Here is a 16,770-nt window from a genome sequence, read left to right on the forward strand (position 1 = left end):
ATAAACACAAACATTTGAACTGCAATGTTAGCCATATTCGAATTTGGGGATGCTTCCCGATGTCATCATTATAACGTGTTTTCCGGGTAGTTCTAGTGATATTCCATTTTCCGGAAACCGTAAAATGTGGTATTAATACTATCTTGAAAAAGGGTGCATATTAATAATTGTACGCGTTGCGGTAGCAAATCAGTGAGCGTAATGCTCTAGGAAAACATCGGTTTTTGGGTAATGAGCATACATACATCCACAAACATGTTTCTAGCTTCGCAGCAAAAACACAGCGATAATTGGAGTCAATAGCAGTTGCGCCATCAAATAACGGTTCCAAAATGTTTGCTCATTATCAGTTTGTTGAGGTGTACCCGGAAAATTATCAACGATATGCACGTGGTAGCATGTGCTATACAACCAAAATATAATGTGGCGGTCGGAAGCAACATAATCATCGCACGTTGAGGATGTCTTCGCAATACTTTGGCCCATCCACTCACGGGACTGCAATCTACGAGCTTTCGCTATTTGCTTATGTCATTAATTTACTGAAAAGGACTACATTTCATGCCAGTCTGAATCGAACCCAAATGGTACCGAGAATGTCGTTCACTTTTTTGGCAAGCAAGCGGTGGTTGCTCCATGCAAAAGGTTGTTTAACATCGGTAGTGAACTTACCATTTCGTGACAAACATAAACACACCGCACATAAACCTTTAAACACTTCTTAGCCTATTTGTTATAAAACTTCATAAACACCTTTTTAAATGTTAAGCTGAAATTCAACCCATCCTTAGTTTAAAATACACATCGTTCGATCGCTGGATCCTTTACGCTTTGTTCCCTTTTTTATTCCATCCGTTGAAGATCCTTCGTCCTTTGCAGCTGTTTTTCGGTGAAGTTCCCTTTTTTACCGACTACCTTTTGCTCCTTAGCCAAGGTGAAGCTTAATTTGTTCTCGATTCATGACGTGGTGGCAGGCTGAAGCTTGTTCAAGACGCAGAGAATAACGTACCTAGCACCTGGACTTATTTTTGTCTTCATGTGTGGTAAGCTAGGTTTGAAAACAGTCCGAGGTCTGCGGTGCCTCGGGAGCGGTGCGCTTAATTTTTTCTTCCCACAAAGCTTCAAGATTTCAAATGTATTCTGTTTGTTAGTTATCCAACTGTTGATGAACGATGGTTATTGAGAAAAATTCGAACGAACTCAGACATTTGGACAGTATAAAAGAGAAGTGCCTGTTCAGATACAATTTAATGCCATGCCCCATCCATCCTAGCGGAGGCAGAGTACGTAAAGCAGAGTACGAAATTAGTTTTTCTCAGAAGAGAAAGTCAAGTTTCATCAAATAATCTTGATAGGTTTCATTCGTCTTTGTATTTAGCTTAATGGTCCATTTAAAAAACATTTCTCGTCTGCCATTTTACTATTTTTTCTTACACAGATTGATAAAGTTGTGAGCGTAATGCGCTTAGTGAATGTTTCAAAAAACATTGTTAGACGAATCATTCGATGATGAATTACATTTCACAATGTTCCTAAATATGGCCATACATTCATGCATAATCGTAAAACAATCCATGATAATAGATAATCGTAAGATAATAAATGTTCCATTAGAAATAAACCTAAAAATACAAAATTGACCTAATATAGTAAAAATTAAAGCGAGACTAAGTTGTATGATAACTAATAACCTAGATCAGAGGCTGGCATATCTTTCTTGAAAGAGGCCAGATGATGAAAAAGAGCCAGCGGGCGAAATTTTTCTTTGAATTTGGACCTTTTTCAACATATTGGCCTTTTGCCGCACTATAAATTAGTTTTTTTTTATCATTCTTTGGAATAAATCATCTGCTCAAATGGCTTTACCGTAGAAATGTTTTTCTGGTGTACTCACAGTTGTTAAAATAAATCGGCTTCCGGATGTTTTGAATATTGGAACCATATTTCGTTTCGTAATGGAGTCGGAAGTCATTTTATTTGAATGTAGTTAATGTGGATAGAAAGTAATCACGTTATTTAGCCGGGGGGTTCAAAACCATATTCACGAGACTGGTATGTTTTAGATCGGTAGTAAAAGTACTTGTGGAAATCACCCAGTATTAAACACCATGTTTAGCTATTTCAACGAATATTCTTAAGGAAAAGACAAGTGTGATACAGTGAATAAATCCAATAAGAATTGAAATGTTTGTTTTATGTATGGAACACTAAAATTTTCTTACAACCAATGATCTATATGCTATTTGATTATAGTCTAAAAAATCTTGTCTTTTTAGAAATTCAATAGAAAAATAGTGGTTTTGTCATCATGTTTAGTGAGAAAAATTAGTTTATTCCTCTCTTTTAAAACTGTGTCACAAATCGATGCGTCTTTACGCATTGGCTGCGAGTAATTATGTTTCACCCTCCTGCTACCATCTTTCCAGTGGAATCGAAACATGATGCGGGATCGGTTCGAACACTCTGTTCTGGTTGCCCCCGAAGCGCAAAAAGGACATTTCATGCGGTTCCCTCGCTCGAAGCGCGTGGCTGACGCATGCGGCACGCGTGTGCCTCATCAATGCGCGTTCGACGCAAACTGATGGAGAAAGGAACAGCTTGCTTTCTTCTTCAAACGACGCGAATCCTGATGCGCCCGGGCACACACCACCGCGCTTGCCAGCCGTTGTAGCTTTGAGTCCCCGATCGTCCCCTTTTCCATCCGTTGCCAGAGTCTTCTCGTTCGCTCCTTCGTGTTCGTGTACCGCTGTTCTCGCTTCCACCGAGATAATGTTGGACCAAAGCCAACTGCCACTCGATCAGCAAACGGCCGCGGCAGCTGTTCGGCACTCGGTTCGCAAGAGGGGTGCACGGTGCGCCAAATACAACAACGGCACCTCGACGGCCGGCAAGCATAAGCACATAAGGGAAGGGCCAAAGGAAACTCTTAGCAGGCTGCGTTCGGGTCCCTTGGAGGGGTTTGATGTAGTGGGCAGGGAGAAGAAAAAAAATACAAAACAGTGCTTAACCCTTAAAGTGATGATGGCTTAGGAAACAACAACATGTTTCGAGTTTCATGGCAAATTATTTTTTGAATGACAAGCTGTTCTATAAAATTTACAGATTTATGTGTGCTATAGGAAAAAAACCTGTGTTGGAATAATGAAAGGAAATTAACAAAAAGTTTTGCTTATACCAGCTGTTAATTGTCAGTAACAACCTCTCAGATCGTTCATATTTATTATCACTTGATGTTTTTGGGTGTGAACTGCAGAAAAGTTATCTAATGGGACACGTTAAAACGAAAAAATTAGCAGTATAACTTAACATCTACTACCGTGATACAACATTTAGATTTCTAATATCTGATGTAGCAAATATATTTCTAGAATAAGTTCAAAATTTAAAATACACAAAATGTCTCACTGCAGCAACAGCAGCTGTACGCAAGTATCATAAACTTTTCAACACGAGACAGGCTTTGATTTTGAAAGCTATGTATTTCAAAATCCGTTTTAGATTTATCATTTCATTATTTAAAAAATAGGATTTCAAATAAATGAAATGATCATCGCATTGGATGCATCAGGACGACGTATGATATTGTTTTCAATACTAGCCTACAATACATGTGCCTTGAAGGGTTGTTAAATCGCACCGACATCACAGAGGGTAGCAGTTGTTTTCGTTGCATCTCGTTTACACTGCGCATGCACCACAGGCTATCGATGCACAGGCGACGCGTTCTGTCTCTTTCTCGACGAGTTGCAGCCGGCGGCACGTTCGGCGGCCAACATCGTATGCTGCGCGCAGCAATACCCATCTTCCCACTTCCATCCGGTGCGCTGCACCTTTCCTCGCGTTGCTGTGGCGCGGCTGAACCGGTGCACGGAACCGTTACCGAAAGGCGGCGAGGGATCGGCACCAACTGGCGAATAGGACGGCAGTCTGACAGAACACGACAAAGCAAAAAACCTGCCCTCGTGTTTCCGTTCCGGGGCCACCAGACGTTTCCAGCGGACGCCAGGCTCACTTCAGGAAGTGACGTCGAGCGGAGTGCACCGTCCGTGTCGTGGTTCGCTTTAGTTCGTCCTGGTGCCACCGCCCCGTGGACTTGTGGCTGCAAACACACCTGACTTAAGGATCTTTTTTGTGACATCCAACAGTGATCATCAAAATTATTAATCAAAATTGTTGTGGTGTTTTTGAAGCAAACCGTGTTCTTGTGTTTCGTCATCCGGTTTAGTGCAGAACATACTGTCCCGTTTATTAACTCACTCGTACTTAGCAAGTGTGGTTTAAATATTGTTCCAACCCGAGTGTCCAGGCTGAAGTATGTCACGTGAATTGAAGTGAACCGTTGATCGGTGAACACAAACGGTCGAAAAACGGATTGCGTTTTAAAAGAGCTTACCAACACGATGCCCAAAGCCATCCCAAAGAGCAACAATGGTCGCCGGACCGATGGCCGAAAGCGGCAATTGGACACGGAAGAAGTGTCATCGTCGCCATCGCGCCCAGTTCGTCCCCGCATCGTCGTCCAACACCGTCCTCCGGAAGTCGGCAGCCAGCGCAGGGCATCACCATCGCAACGTTCCTCGGTCGTATCCTCTACGACGTCCCCACGGGAACCATCGCCCGGCGCTGGAGCTACCTCGAACTTCCTGCTCGAGGCGTTAAGGCGCATCCGCGAGCTGCAGGACGAGCTGGACTTCCTGCAGAATGACCCGTACGCCGAGGACACGGACGACGAGGAGGACGACAACGACGACTACGGGCAGGAAGCGGAGCAAGGCACGATCGGCGGTCAGCAGGCGGAAGCGATCGGGTGGGCCGTGTGTGCCCAGGAAACCATGCACTTTTTGCAGCGTGAAGGTATCCCGGCCGACAGTCCGCTGGTGGTGAATCTTCGTCGGCGGCTCATCGGTAACCATGGCGATGGGTCCGGTCTGCCCGACGAGGGATTATCCTGCTGAGCTGGGATATCGTATCCAAGTGAAGAGAGGTCAGGACCAGCGGGAGAGAGCGGAAAAGTGGGCGACTTACGTAAAGTGATCCACACGCCGGACTCTCGAGCCATTGCTGCCAGCCTTCCTGGAACGTGTGGAACGTGACCTTCCTGCAAAGCGAAGCCAAGAGGAAATGTTCACCTACCGTCGTAGCACTTAGCAACTCTTCAAAGAGAAAACATCTAGTCATTCGGAGCATGAAGATTTTTTATGTAACTTCATGTCTCTTTTTACCCTTTACACCAGTGACCTAATAAATATTTTTAACAAAATAAAATTACGTCAAATACATGGACCTTCGACTTACCGCTCGATTGCAATCAAATAAATTGCTTTGGCTTGAGATTTTGAGAAATTATTATGCACACATAAAATGGTTGATTTCGCTTTCTGCGTCGTACGGCAGCATATTTTATTACTGTTCTGTTTGAGATGACGAATATAAATCTTTATTTTTACAACTAGAAAACATCCTCCGAGCGGTTCCTTCATGGGCCTACAGATAATCATCTAACCTTTACCATCATTTCGTTTTCTGTACGCCACATGTTTGATTCAGCGAGGAAAAACACGGCACACTTCCCTAAACAGTTTCCTTTACCCATTTTCTCCACACGCACACACATACACATACACGCACACTTGCGCAAACAAATACATTCTTCACCTGTCTTTTAACGACTATCACCGGGTCATAGGTTTCCTATTCCAGCGAACTGCTTTCCTTCGCCATTGCTACATATCACAAACATCGATACGAAACCCTACCGACGGTAGGTGCTTGAGGGTGTGGTAATGATGAATTTATGTTTGTGGCGCCCTCGGTTAAGCTTGAAGGTTGTTAAACAATGCAGGTTTTGCGACCTGTTCAAAGTTTATAGGTTTTAGAGCCTGTAATTTCTAGTTTTAATCTTCCAATTGACAATTGACAAATTTTAAACTACATTCACGGTGGTAGATTATGGTTTTTGGTATTCGTTTTCCTGGCCGGGAAGGTATCACAAAAATATATCCTATGGTCCAATTACTACAACTAGATTTTAAAGATCGGGTTTTACTAGCTCGGTCCTAGTACATATCTGGTTTTTTTTTTTGTTAATATATTTTAGGTACTTTATCCGCAGCTTAAATGGATGCTAGGAATTTCGCCGGTCGTCTAAGCGCCTAAGAACAATATTTTCGTTGAAATTTATTCAAGCTAAAATAGAACTAGTGCCGCCCGGTAGATCCCGCTTTATGAGCGTAACTTAATGAATAGAAACTTCCCCCGGTTTGCTTCTTCATGTCATGGAATTAATCGATCACTTTTATCTATGGGTTCCCGGGGTTCACAAGCATTTCACAAAACTTTGTGATACGAAAAGTTTTGCGGAAGATAAGTGGTAGTAAAAAGGCCTAAGCTGACCGCATCATGGTTGGGGCTTAGGGCGAGATTCGTAGAAGAGTTAATGGCGACTTCGGGGAACGAAGCATGCGGAAAACTTTCTCTACCCGCTAGGGGAAATTTATTTTACAGTGTAGAACATGCAACATCCGGTTGGTTTGGAAGGGTCAGGAACAACAACTGGTGTTCCTCTCCAGCTGGACCAGCTTCCCTGCCGGAGGATCAACTTCCATGGGAATGATTGACGGCACGCCTTCAGCCTTCATCACGAGTTCACGGAGTATTAGAACTCTGTGTCTCTCTCACACAAATACATGATCTAAGTTACCTATGGTTCAAACCGTTGCTGATGCTGCTTCTGCTGCTGCTGTTGGTGCTCGCGGATCGCCATGGGCATCGTTCGATCGACCTCCTCCGACGGCAGCGGCCGGTGGTCGAGCCGGACGTTCTTGGCGTCCGCGTGGCTGCGGCCGTTCACGAACATGCGCACGAACTTTCACCTCTTGCAGGGTACGCTGTACTGCACCGAGAAGGACTTCCGGATGCTGTGGTTGTTCGAGCGCCGGATGGTCGACACGAAGCTCGTCTCGCAGGCGTTCCCTCCCGAGGACAGGCCGATCCGGCGCTGGACCAGCATCGGCCGGCAGCACAGGTAGCGATGGAAGTGCTGCCGGAAGACGCCCGACACGCAGTACAGTGCCACCGGGTTGATGCACGAGTTGAGGAAACTGTTGTAAAGGAATAATTTAATTAAAAATAGAATTTAACAATATTTCATCTTTTCACTATTTGGATTTGTTTCGTTTTTTATGATTATCTGTTTTGAAATTTTCTTCAAACTCGAAAGGTTTGGAAAATTTTACTCATAAACTGTATCTTTCACGCACATCTTCGCAAGAGGATAAGCTCCCGGATGACTGCATTCGCATAGTTAAAACCCATCGACATCGTTATATTCACAACAAACTTTCAACAACACTCATGGAGCTTCTAAGGCATATCCTTTTCATTCCGTTTTCATTAAGACTCCATACACGAGAGTTGCAGCTCCGATTCCTTGCCTTTCCCGCTTCATGTCGCACGATAATACCACGACCGTTTCCAGTGGATTCCACCACAACTGACGCCAGAGTCAGCGTTGCGTCACAAACTATGCGTAACTTTGCCATCGCACACCGAACATTTCGTCCTGGCGCAGTAATTAAATTCCTACCCTCTGTTTCGGAGCACAGGGAAGGCAGCCCGGCGGCACATTTTTTCAATCGCGTTTCGAAGAAAAGTTCAAGATGGCGCATATGCCAGCCAGGGGTGGCGATGATTGCCAGAGGGGGGGAAATCTTTGCTTTCAACGCTTGCCCAAGTTCTTGTAACATCCCTCACGTGGGATGGTATCGTTTCGCTTGAAAAGTATGGAACGATAACATTGAAGCGTGCAATTAATGGAAAAGCAATCGCTATTCGTTTGTGTACTCGGGCAGTCGGCAAACACCATCAGATACTAGGACGAACTAAATAATTAGACGTAACGATTCATAGCGTAAAGATTTATGAGACTTCAGAAGGTTTCATGTCTTACATAGAACTTTACGCTAACTTCGACAAGAAATAAAATGATCATTGATATTCATTTAAAAAGATTTTGAAACAAAACTATGAAAAGTTACAATTTAACCATAACTCTGTGAGTCTTCCATTGCTTCTTTTATACATATGCACATGTGCGTATATGTTACTGAAACATCACGATGAACTCTTACCGGGTTCGCAAACGGTTCGTTCCAACCCATTTCGTCGCTACTATGAAGAAAACTTTTATGATGTATCTCCTCGAGGCTATCCGCTTCCCATTGGAAAGGCGCATCATCGGCATCCGGTACCCGCTCCATCATTCCGCTCAACATGCACCGAGACAGCCCCCATGCAGCCTTAAGGAAATTGTCCGGTCGTTCCGTTGGACGGGGAAGATTTATGAGGTGCCTTAACTTCCACCATCGACAACGCACTCACACAGCATGCCGTGGCGTGCTAGAGCATTCCGGAACGACGTGCTCTAGAAAATCAATCCAAGCGAGAGTGAATTGGATGTTCACCCAGAAGGCAAAGTCCTTTATTTCTGCCTCGGAAGTGCACGGATTTAGATCGACCACATGATGGATGTTATCAATCTCACAAGATAGCGGAGCGCTTTTGTTTGAAAACTAAGTGAATACCGGTCCTGCAAGCGTTCCGAATGCAACCTATCGGAGTGAAACTTTGAGCAACACATCTTGATTATCGCGATTTCTTCTTTACTGTACAGAAACCAACAGCTAATAATGCCATATCCACAGTCGTATTAACGAGGTACGTCTTTATCGTCACGATACGCTGCGATGTCTTTATGGATGAGGAGTTAAAGCTGCACGTTTAATATATCTGCCATCCTGGACCATCTTTACTGCTGGCTTTACGATTGCAGTATAGATAAAAACGTCTATAGAGAGATAGGCACAGCATAGCCGCCATTTTTATATCTAGGCGTAGCAGATTAAGCAGACTTTGCTTCGAAGCGAACCCAGTGAACGTTTGTACCAAACTGGGTTTATTTCCCGTCAATTGTGAGGCAAGCGTCCGGTAAGTGTGGATCATTTCTTTTCTGTGTTAGCGACAAATTCACCAGGGCAGTGCCATGATTCGGCCCCATTATCTTAACTAACATCTTTCTTCTCTCAACTTAACCCATTTTTCAAACTAAATATGGCGTTCGATTATATTTCTTTTTTGTCAAACTATGAGTTCATTTTTTAATGATTTTTTAAATTTTCAAGATAGCTTATGAGATTTTATTCTAAACATCAATTTATTTAACTGGTTTTTCCTAAATATTTTACAAAAAGATAATCTAACTAGTGTTGTGCCTTATGAATCTTTAATCTAAGATTCATTCAGTTTGATTCATGAATCTATTGGGATTCGAATCTTCTAACGTTGACGAATCTTACGAAACTCAAATTAATCTTCATGAATCTTTCATGGCTCTTCCAGCTTTTGGTCTTCAGTTTTCTGTTCTTTTAACATTAATGAATCTGTGCATAATACTGGGAATAATACAACTCTAAATCTAACCCAAAAATCCCACTTGTTTTGTAATAACCACAATACATAGAAATAAAACAACCATTACTGCAACAATGTATTCTAAAACCATTTGAAATTATGAAATCACAGGAGACATAAGTTTTGTTAAGCTAAAAGGTTAAATCAATTTTATTTTTGTCATCCATTTCAAATGGTATAGAACACAGTTATCAATATGATCCATTTGGTTTGATCTGTCCTGTTTTAGGGTCTTTCAAACGGGATTACGGTGCCTAATGAAAATGCGTTCAACCAGTTCAATCGCTTCCTTAACAAATAGCTCCCAGGCAGTTGCAATCGATTAGGCACTATCAACCATGCGTGCCCATTTGATTGCCGAATAGCTCATTTCGTACTTGCCAAAGCTAGGGTTAATATAGCAGCCCTCGGAGCCATGGTTTCAGTCGTAATCTTTTGATGTTTGGTATCGTGATGAAATTGAACCCATTAATAGGACCAACCTTTCTTCCATTACCCAACCTTCCCCTACCACTAATTTACCACGAATTTGGCCGAAACCGGAGGTCAAACAGCAACACCTCAACGTACCGCTGCTGGCGGGTATGAATAGAACAACTAATTGACTGCCGAAGCCCTTCCCGAGGGTGGGAATTCAACTATTAATTATTTACCATTATTCCATCACCTGGCTGAGATTAAGAGCCAACACCGGGGTGGGAAATTCCATTATCACGCATCACCAGACGATCTGGCAGAACCAAATTATGGCCAATAATCTCGCACTCAACTGGCCGTCACATTTGCGCAATGTTTTCATCTTTCACTCGGTCCTGCTGGGCAAATCGCAGGTCATACCTGCATCAGGTTCAGGGCGCATTGATCCTTGCTATAGAATGTCGGTCCAGAAATCACGCCGAAAGACGAAAGGCGTAGCTTTAACATTGAGCCGGATCTCGGTAACGGTTCAAAGGGTTTCGATTAATTGACCACCGTTTCCGAGAAGTGTTAGCCCCGGTCCTTGCTATTGTCGTATATTTCCAGCTCATAAAAGCTAGCAAATCGACCGATTGTTTCACGGTCAGGGATCATTAAAGGTTACTTTTTCCCAAAATTTGTTTCAAAAAATAAGACTAAGGACATTCTGTTGAAATCATATTCGTTTGGCAGATGTTTAAAAAGCCTTAACATTACAAAACCTCTAACATTCATGCGACAGCAGATAAATAGTATTGGGACATGATAAATCGGCAACAGATAAATGGAATAAAGGCATTGGGTTAACAACCACTGCTGGTAAGACTTCCATAATCCGCTACGGTCCGAATCGTGCCGACCAGTGCGTCGTCCTAGCCGGGCCCATTAAGCTCTCGCTCGGAAGTTCATCAGCAGCTTACCTCAGACAGAAGCCAGTGATACGAAGGATGTGCCACCAGTCGTCGTAGTCTTCCATGGCGTGCGGGTACAGATGGAACCAGAGCGCGAACACGTGGTACGGCAGGAAGCAGACGATGAAGGCGACGACGAAGGTGATCACCATCCGGGCCACGTGCCGGCGGGCTCGGGCTTGCGAGCGACTCTGCGGGCCTGCGTTCTCCCCCGGCATCTCCCGGGCGCTGGTATGCAGCCGACGTGCCATCAGGGCGTACAGCAGACCAATGATGGACAGCGGCAGGAAGTAGTAGATGATTGAGTTCAGTATCGTTTTATACCTGACCAGGTGTATGTGTTGCAGAATAAAGAGAAATACAAGATAGCGAGACGGAGAAAAAGGAACATGGACATGCCATTGTTAGTGTTTAGTTTGCTGGTAACACAAAGGACGCGCGTGAAAGAGCCAATGTTAGGCTAAAGTCCGATGCTGCGGGGTACTATCATCATTTAACACTAGAATACATTGATTTAGAATCTTGCCCGAATGCTTTTTAGGGGTCATTTTGACCCCTATTTGTAAAATGGTACATCATGATGATGAATGATGAAGTGGTACATCAAAAGATTAAAAATGCCAAAAGATATTCAACAAGTATACTAAAAAGTAACAGTTTACGAATTTGAAGAATCTTCAAAAATAGTGAAGTTATAGCGTTTTACAAATCGGGGTCAAAATTAACCCTACAAAGTATTCTAGGGATAGTCTAGTTGGTTCTCGGAACTGGGAGAGCAGAAAAATATAAAAATGTTGTTCAAGATGTACCTTTGGATTTTAAGATAAGCCTTATTTTATTTATTTTTTTGAAAAATATTCAGCCGTTTTCGAGATATTAAAACCGAAAATTGCGTTGGGGTCAAAATGACCCCAATTTGGATTCTAGTGTTAAGGCTAACAAATAAAGTTTCATCGGCTTCATTTCGAACATGCTTTCGAAGGAGATTTATCAACTTTGCTAGCATCTCAGTAAATTGGCACATTTATATCGATTGGGGGAGGGATAAAAACCCACCCAACAGTAGCACCACCTCAGAGATTAATTTGAAACGATTTCCCTAATGCGCGTGGTTTCTAATTCACCGGCGATGAAATTTCACCGAAACGAAGACAAACGATACCACTTACTTGGAGTAATCGGAGTCCGTCGCCCTAGGCCCGAACGGTGTGCAGTACTCGATATCCTTGTTCGACAGGTTCGCCGTCACCACGTCGGACATGACCGCGGAGGGGATCGCGCAAATGATGGCCAGCAGCCAGATCAGGAACGCCACCACGACCGTCAGCGGTCGAGTCTGTCGGAGCCCAGGAAAAGGGGATTCGATGAGTGTCGCCGACGAGAAGTCGTTTAGTCGCCATGCTTACCTGCAGCTTCCGGAGCGGATTAACGATGGCGCAGTACCGGTCGGCGGACAGGGCCGTCAGGGTGAACACGGATACGCCGATCGAGATGTCCTTGGCGGATTCGGACACCCGGCACAGTGTCGCTCCCCACGGCCAGGACTCGAGGGTGTAAATCATGGAGGCGAGGGGTACGCAGATCAAAATCACCAGCAGGTCCGCCAGAGCCAGCGAAAATATATAGCTGCGAGTATAAGCATGCAAACAGTTATAAATTAATTTTTCATGTTTTTAAATGTTGTAATACTTGGTTTTATTATGTTACTCATAACTCTTACATAATATTTCATGAGAAATATCCCTCCATTCAAGCATGAATGAAACTTTGATTTTTATTAATGATAACAAACAACTATTCATCAGCTGGAAAGACCTTTGTTTTTGATTAAAAGGTTCAATCACATAACAATCGTTCAATCACACATGTCCTGGAAAATACATATTTATTCAGGGAAAATTACAACCACAAAATTTTAACCGTGCTTTTCACACGAGTTTCGACCCAATCAAGGCTTATAAACATAAATAATCCTACATATGAGAGAAAAACCAAATCGAGTGTACGATGCAATGAATCTACCGTCAAGTACTCTTGAACGGTAGATTCTTGTTTGTTATGGTTGAAGCATCCGAGGCTGCTTGCCCCATATCACATTCCTGAGCATGCCATACTCGAACGAGCTAACGCAAGAAACCGGGTGTATATGATAAATGTCCCACGAGGACGAAAATGGGCGAACAATGCGAAAAACTTTCCCCCCGACGAGTGTGAAGAGTTCTCCGGTTTCACCTTTGCTCGGTGACGAAGATTAAGTTTCCTCTCTGGCACAAAACGATCGTAACGGACGTTCCGGGGAAAAACACTTTCGTGCGTCACGTTTCTGCGCCCGTAAGGGCTCAACGGGCTGATGGTGTGCCTTACCGCGCGAACAACATACATTTCTTTCACGTCCCATTTCTTCGGCGTACGAGCGGCACTCATCGCGTCCGGTCAAAGGGACGATCTGCTAATGCCTTGCAATTTGTCTAGCTCTCACGTGGGTTCATGGGAATTGTGAGGTAGGTTTACATAACGGCACACGCAACTTCCGACCAACAGTGATAATGATTATGATCCTATAAATTAGACGCATGACAAGAAAAAAATTATTGTAACAAATATTATGCGGATTCGCTGCCAGCAAGCACTCTCGTCGAATCAACGGCAAACGACAAAAAAATTGCCCCTCCAACGATAACTTTCACTAGTTGCCACGAGACGAATGGGCCAACCTCTATCAAGACAGTAACTGATCCAGTTAAACACCGGTGGATGTATGTTTTTCGTTTACGTCACAGTGATTATGTTTGACTAGTCCAGCACGATCCTAGCAGGAGCCTTTTGACCCTGGACAAAAAAGGGAAACCCTTTTTTTTTGTTCCACAAAGGCTAACAACATTTTCGAGCCACTTGGCACGGATTGATGAAAGTAGCTTTATAATGAGCTTGTTTGTTAACCCAACGAAAAGGGCATCCAAAAGAAAATTTACCCTCGAAAAACATATTTGAACCATAACCGTTTTTACACGCGCTAAAGACGCTCAAGATTTTCGAGCTGCTAACTAGATTTATCCCTTTTTTGTACCTTTATGTGTGCTATAAGAAATTACTCAGACATAATAAAGTTTAAGAAGTACACGAAATGGATATTTGAATACTTAGAAAACGTAATAATTTTAAAAACAGAAAGGCTCATCAATTATTGCTGCAAATGTAAACGTTCTCATAAATTTACTATAGTTTGTAAACATTTACATTCAAATAAACAATCATATTGCACTCAAATCATATTTCTAGGATACCATTTTTCCTCTACGAGGGATTAAATATTCATACGCCAACAAGGTAACCCATGGTTTTCACTCGGTAGTGTTGTTTGATGCTTGCTGTAGCGATAAAAACACTTATAGGATTAATGAAAAAAAAAACCCTAATTAAACAGGCTCACACATCAGCTATAGCTAGGCTTCCCGAAGCATTCGAAAGGATAACAATAACCGGCGTTTATTGCACCGCTAGTTTTTCCTATTTATCATCCAATCGAATGCACACTCACATCGAATAGCAATGCAATCAACAGGCGTCGATTGATTGGCAGCATCAACGTGATGCATCAAATGAACGGTGGCGATGTGGATTTAATTGAATTCATTAAAAGATTGAAGCTCAACCGGATACAATGCATTGCATCAAATGGAATTCAATCAAAGTGTGTTAACCACAAATTTTCCTTTTTTTCGCTGGTTCATTACTTGCAAAGACTTGCCAACATCACAATGCTGCCTACAAAAGGGAAACGAGGCAATATTATTGATAAATTAAAAGTTTGCCGCTGACCACTATTCTGATACTGATATACGGTAGCGGTTGTAACCAAATAAGACAAGTGTCGTTTAGCAGCTGTGAAAATAAGTTTATTTCCCCGAAGTCACCGTTTCTGGGCGGATTTGGCAGTTCGCAAACAAAAATATACTCGGAAAATCGGTAAAAAATCACGGTTATAGGCATACATTCGTTTTAAAGCATACAATAAAGACTATAAATAACTTCATACTATAGTACGGTAACATGAGTCACCAGCTATGTTGGAAGAAACGTTTAGGTTACCCTTCCTGCATGCGTTCGACAGTGTGTTAATGCTAGAAAGATGGGATAAAATGCGAACGAATCAGGAAAATTGCGTTCATATATCACCGTCGGCTGACAGATGTAGGTAGCGGTGCAAATATGATTACTTGAAATCAAACGCTAAGCTCTACAACTAATGTCATTTCGTCGTCTTTCGCAACGAAACCATTCCCGGGAAAAGGTCGGCTCGAGATGGACGGTCAGCAAATGGAATGATTTGATTTACTAAACTTGATATATTGGGTATTGGGCACTGTTGAAAGAGCGTAGTCCCAAGAGAACCAGAGGCTATTTCACGTGCGACAAATTGTTGATCAAGGCATCGTGGAAAGCATTTTCATAGTTTCCAGAGAATTCATCATCCGACGCTTGATTCCCGGTAGTCGTTATCGGATGGTAGTGGAAATCGATTGTGGCATGGACATTGTTAAACGTTATCATTCTCTTTTGTTCTTAACTGAAATATGAGACCTTTATAAGCCGCAAAGAACTCTCATAGTCGGAATTGGTCAAGTCTTCAGTGCTTGAAGACGCAAAGTACGGTGAAGCTTTGTTCGTGGAAACCATTATTTGATCCACCAGATCAATCACTTCCCAAGAGAAATCGGGTATTATATCATCGGTCATTAGATTTATAATTGAATCTGAGAAAACTGATTTTCGAAACGTTTATCAACCAACGGCAGACATTTGAAAGGTAGCGACATCAAAGCAGGCATACGGGCTAGCTTCTCCACTTACGTGTTGGGTATGTTGCGCATGGCTCGGTGGCGTAGGAAAATAACCACCAGCGTCCCATTGCCGACGATGCCGACGATGAAGATCAGCGCAAACACCACCGGTACGATGTACGTTTCCGGACGCTCGTCGTACGGTACGTAATCGTCGGTTACGGGCGAGGGCGAGGACGCGTCCTCGAGCGGGTGCCGGATGGACTTCTGTATCCGGTTGATTCCTACCATATCTTCCAGCAGCGTCACCGTGGTCGCCACCGTCGCTGTCGGTGCGTCCTCACGGAAGTAATCCACCGAGTAGCTGTCGTTGAGCTCGGGCCCACTCCACCGGGTGGAGGACATCTTGACGCGGGTCGGTGCTTTTCACGCTGAATTTCACCGGACGGTTCCGGCGGGTTGAAGTCGATTTGTGGTGATGGCTCTGGGTGGCTGGAAGTGGATTGAAAAATAAAAAATAAAATAAAATAAACTGTACTCTACCGATGGGATCAAAGAACGGAACAAGGAAGGAATAATTCAATCAAGAGTTTCGACCAATCGGCTGATCGGTGTTGCCCTAAGTCATCGCAACGACAAACGACATCAGCAACGACCGACCGATGGCAGGGGGACAATGAAATGGCGGTTCGGGAAATAGAAGTACAAAATTTCATGAAATTTTGCAAACTGCTCAACTGCGCTGGACAAAGAAAAAAAGGGTTTAAAGGGGGTGGTTCAAAAAAAAACGAAAAAAAGGCCAAAAGTATACTTCACTTACCAATCAACCTGTCAGCTTTTGCTGTTGCTTTCTCACGGTACAAATTGAAACTTCTCCATAACGAAAATGACATGTCATTCGAACTGGTGAATTTTTATGAACAGGGCCACTTTGCGAGTATGTTGGTAGATTCTATTGATGTTGAAACATGGGTTCTTTAATGACACTCTGTGGAACGAATACCAATGTTGTTATGTTATCTGCCTACAATATTATATTACAGCCTACTCCGAAATGGAATGGAATATTTTAACGAGCTTCAAACAAGTTTCTCTGCGGGAACCCAAACAGGTGCATTTTATTGTACTCAAATGAACAACATTTTTACCAGGAA

At 43.1% G+C, this 16,770-nt stretch overlaps 2 protein-coding genes across 2 annotated transcripts; one reads left to right on the forward strand and one right to left on the reverse strand.

The window, feature by feature from the left end:
- The first annotated feature begins 4,400 nt into the window (after positions 1–4,400).
- Positions 4,401–4,955, forward strand: LOC131284445 (uncharacterized). Its single transcript, XM_058313303.1, has one exon. The coding sequence runs from the start codon at positions 4,401–4,403 to the stop codon at positions 4,953–4,955; it is 555 nt and encodes a 184-aa protein (XP_058169286.1).
- A 1,913-nt stretch (positions 4,956–6,868) lies between these two features.
- LOC131284446 (neuropeptide CCHamide-2 receptor-like) lies at positions 6,869–16,021 on the reverse strand. Its single transcript, XM_058313304.1, has 5 exons — positions 15,687–16,021; positions 12,242–12,461; positions 12,005–12,171; positions 10,845–11,159; positions 6,869–7,100 (listed from the first exon to the last, which is right to left on the reverse strand). The coding sequence occupies exons 1-5, from the start codon at positions 16,019–16,021 to the stop codon at positions 6,869–6,871; spliced, it is 1,269 nt and encodes a 422-aa protein (XP_058169287.1).
- Between the last annotated feature and the right edge of the window lie 749 nt (positions 16,022–16,770).

This window comes from Anopheles ziemanni, chromosome 3 (assembly GCF_943734765.1).
Source record: "Anopheles ziemanni chromosome 3, idAnoZiCoDA_A2_x.2, whole genome shotgun sequence".
NCBI classification, from domain to species: Eukaryota; Metazoa; Arthropoda; class Insecta; order Diptera; family Culicidae; genus Anopheles; species Anopheles ziemanni.

Coding starts and splice junctions, on each gene's coding strand:
- LOC131284445 (XM_058313303.1), top strand. CDS start 4,401: ATGCCCAAAGCCATCCCAAAGAGCAACAATGGTCGCCGGACCGATGGC.
- LOC131284446 (XM_058313304.1), bottom strand. CDS start 16,021: ATGTCCTCCACCCGGTGGAGTGGGCCCGAGCTCAACGACAGCTACTCG. Junction 12,172..12,241: donor ATCCGCTCCGGAAGCTGCAG/GTAAGCATGGCG, acceptor GGGCTCCGACAG/ACTCGACCGCTGACGGTCGT. Junction 7,101..10,844: donor ATCACTGGCTTCTGTCTGAG/GTAAGCTGCTGA, acceptor CCTTTACAACAG/TTTCCTCAACTCGTGCATCA.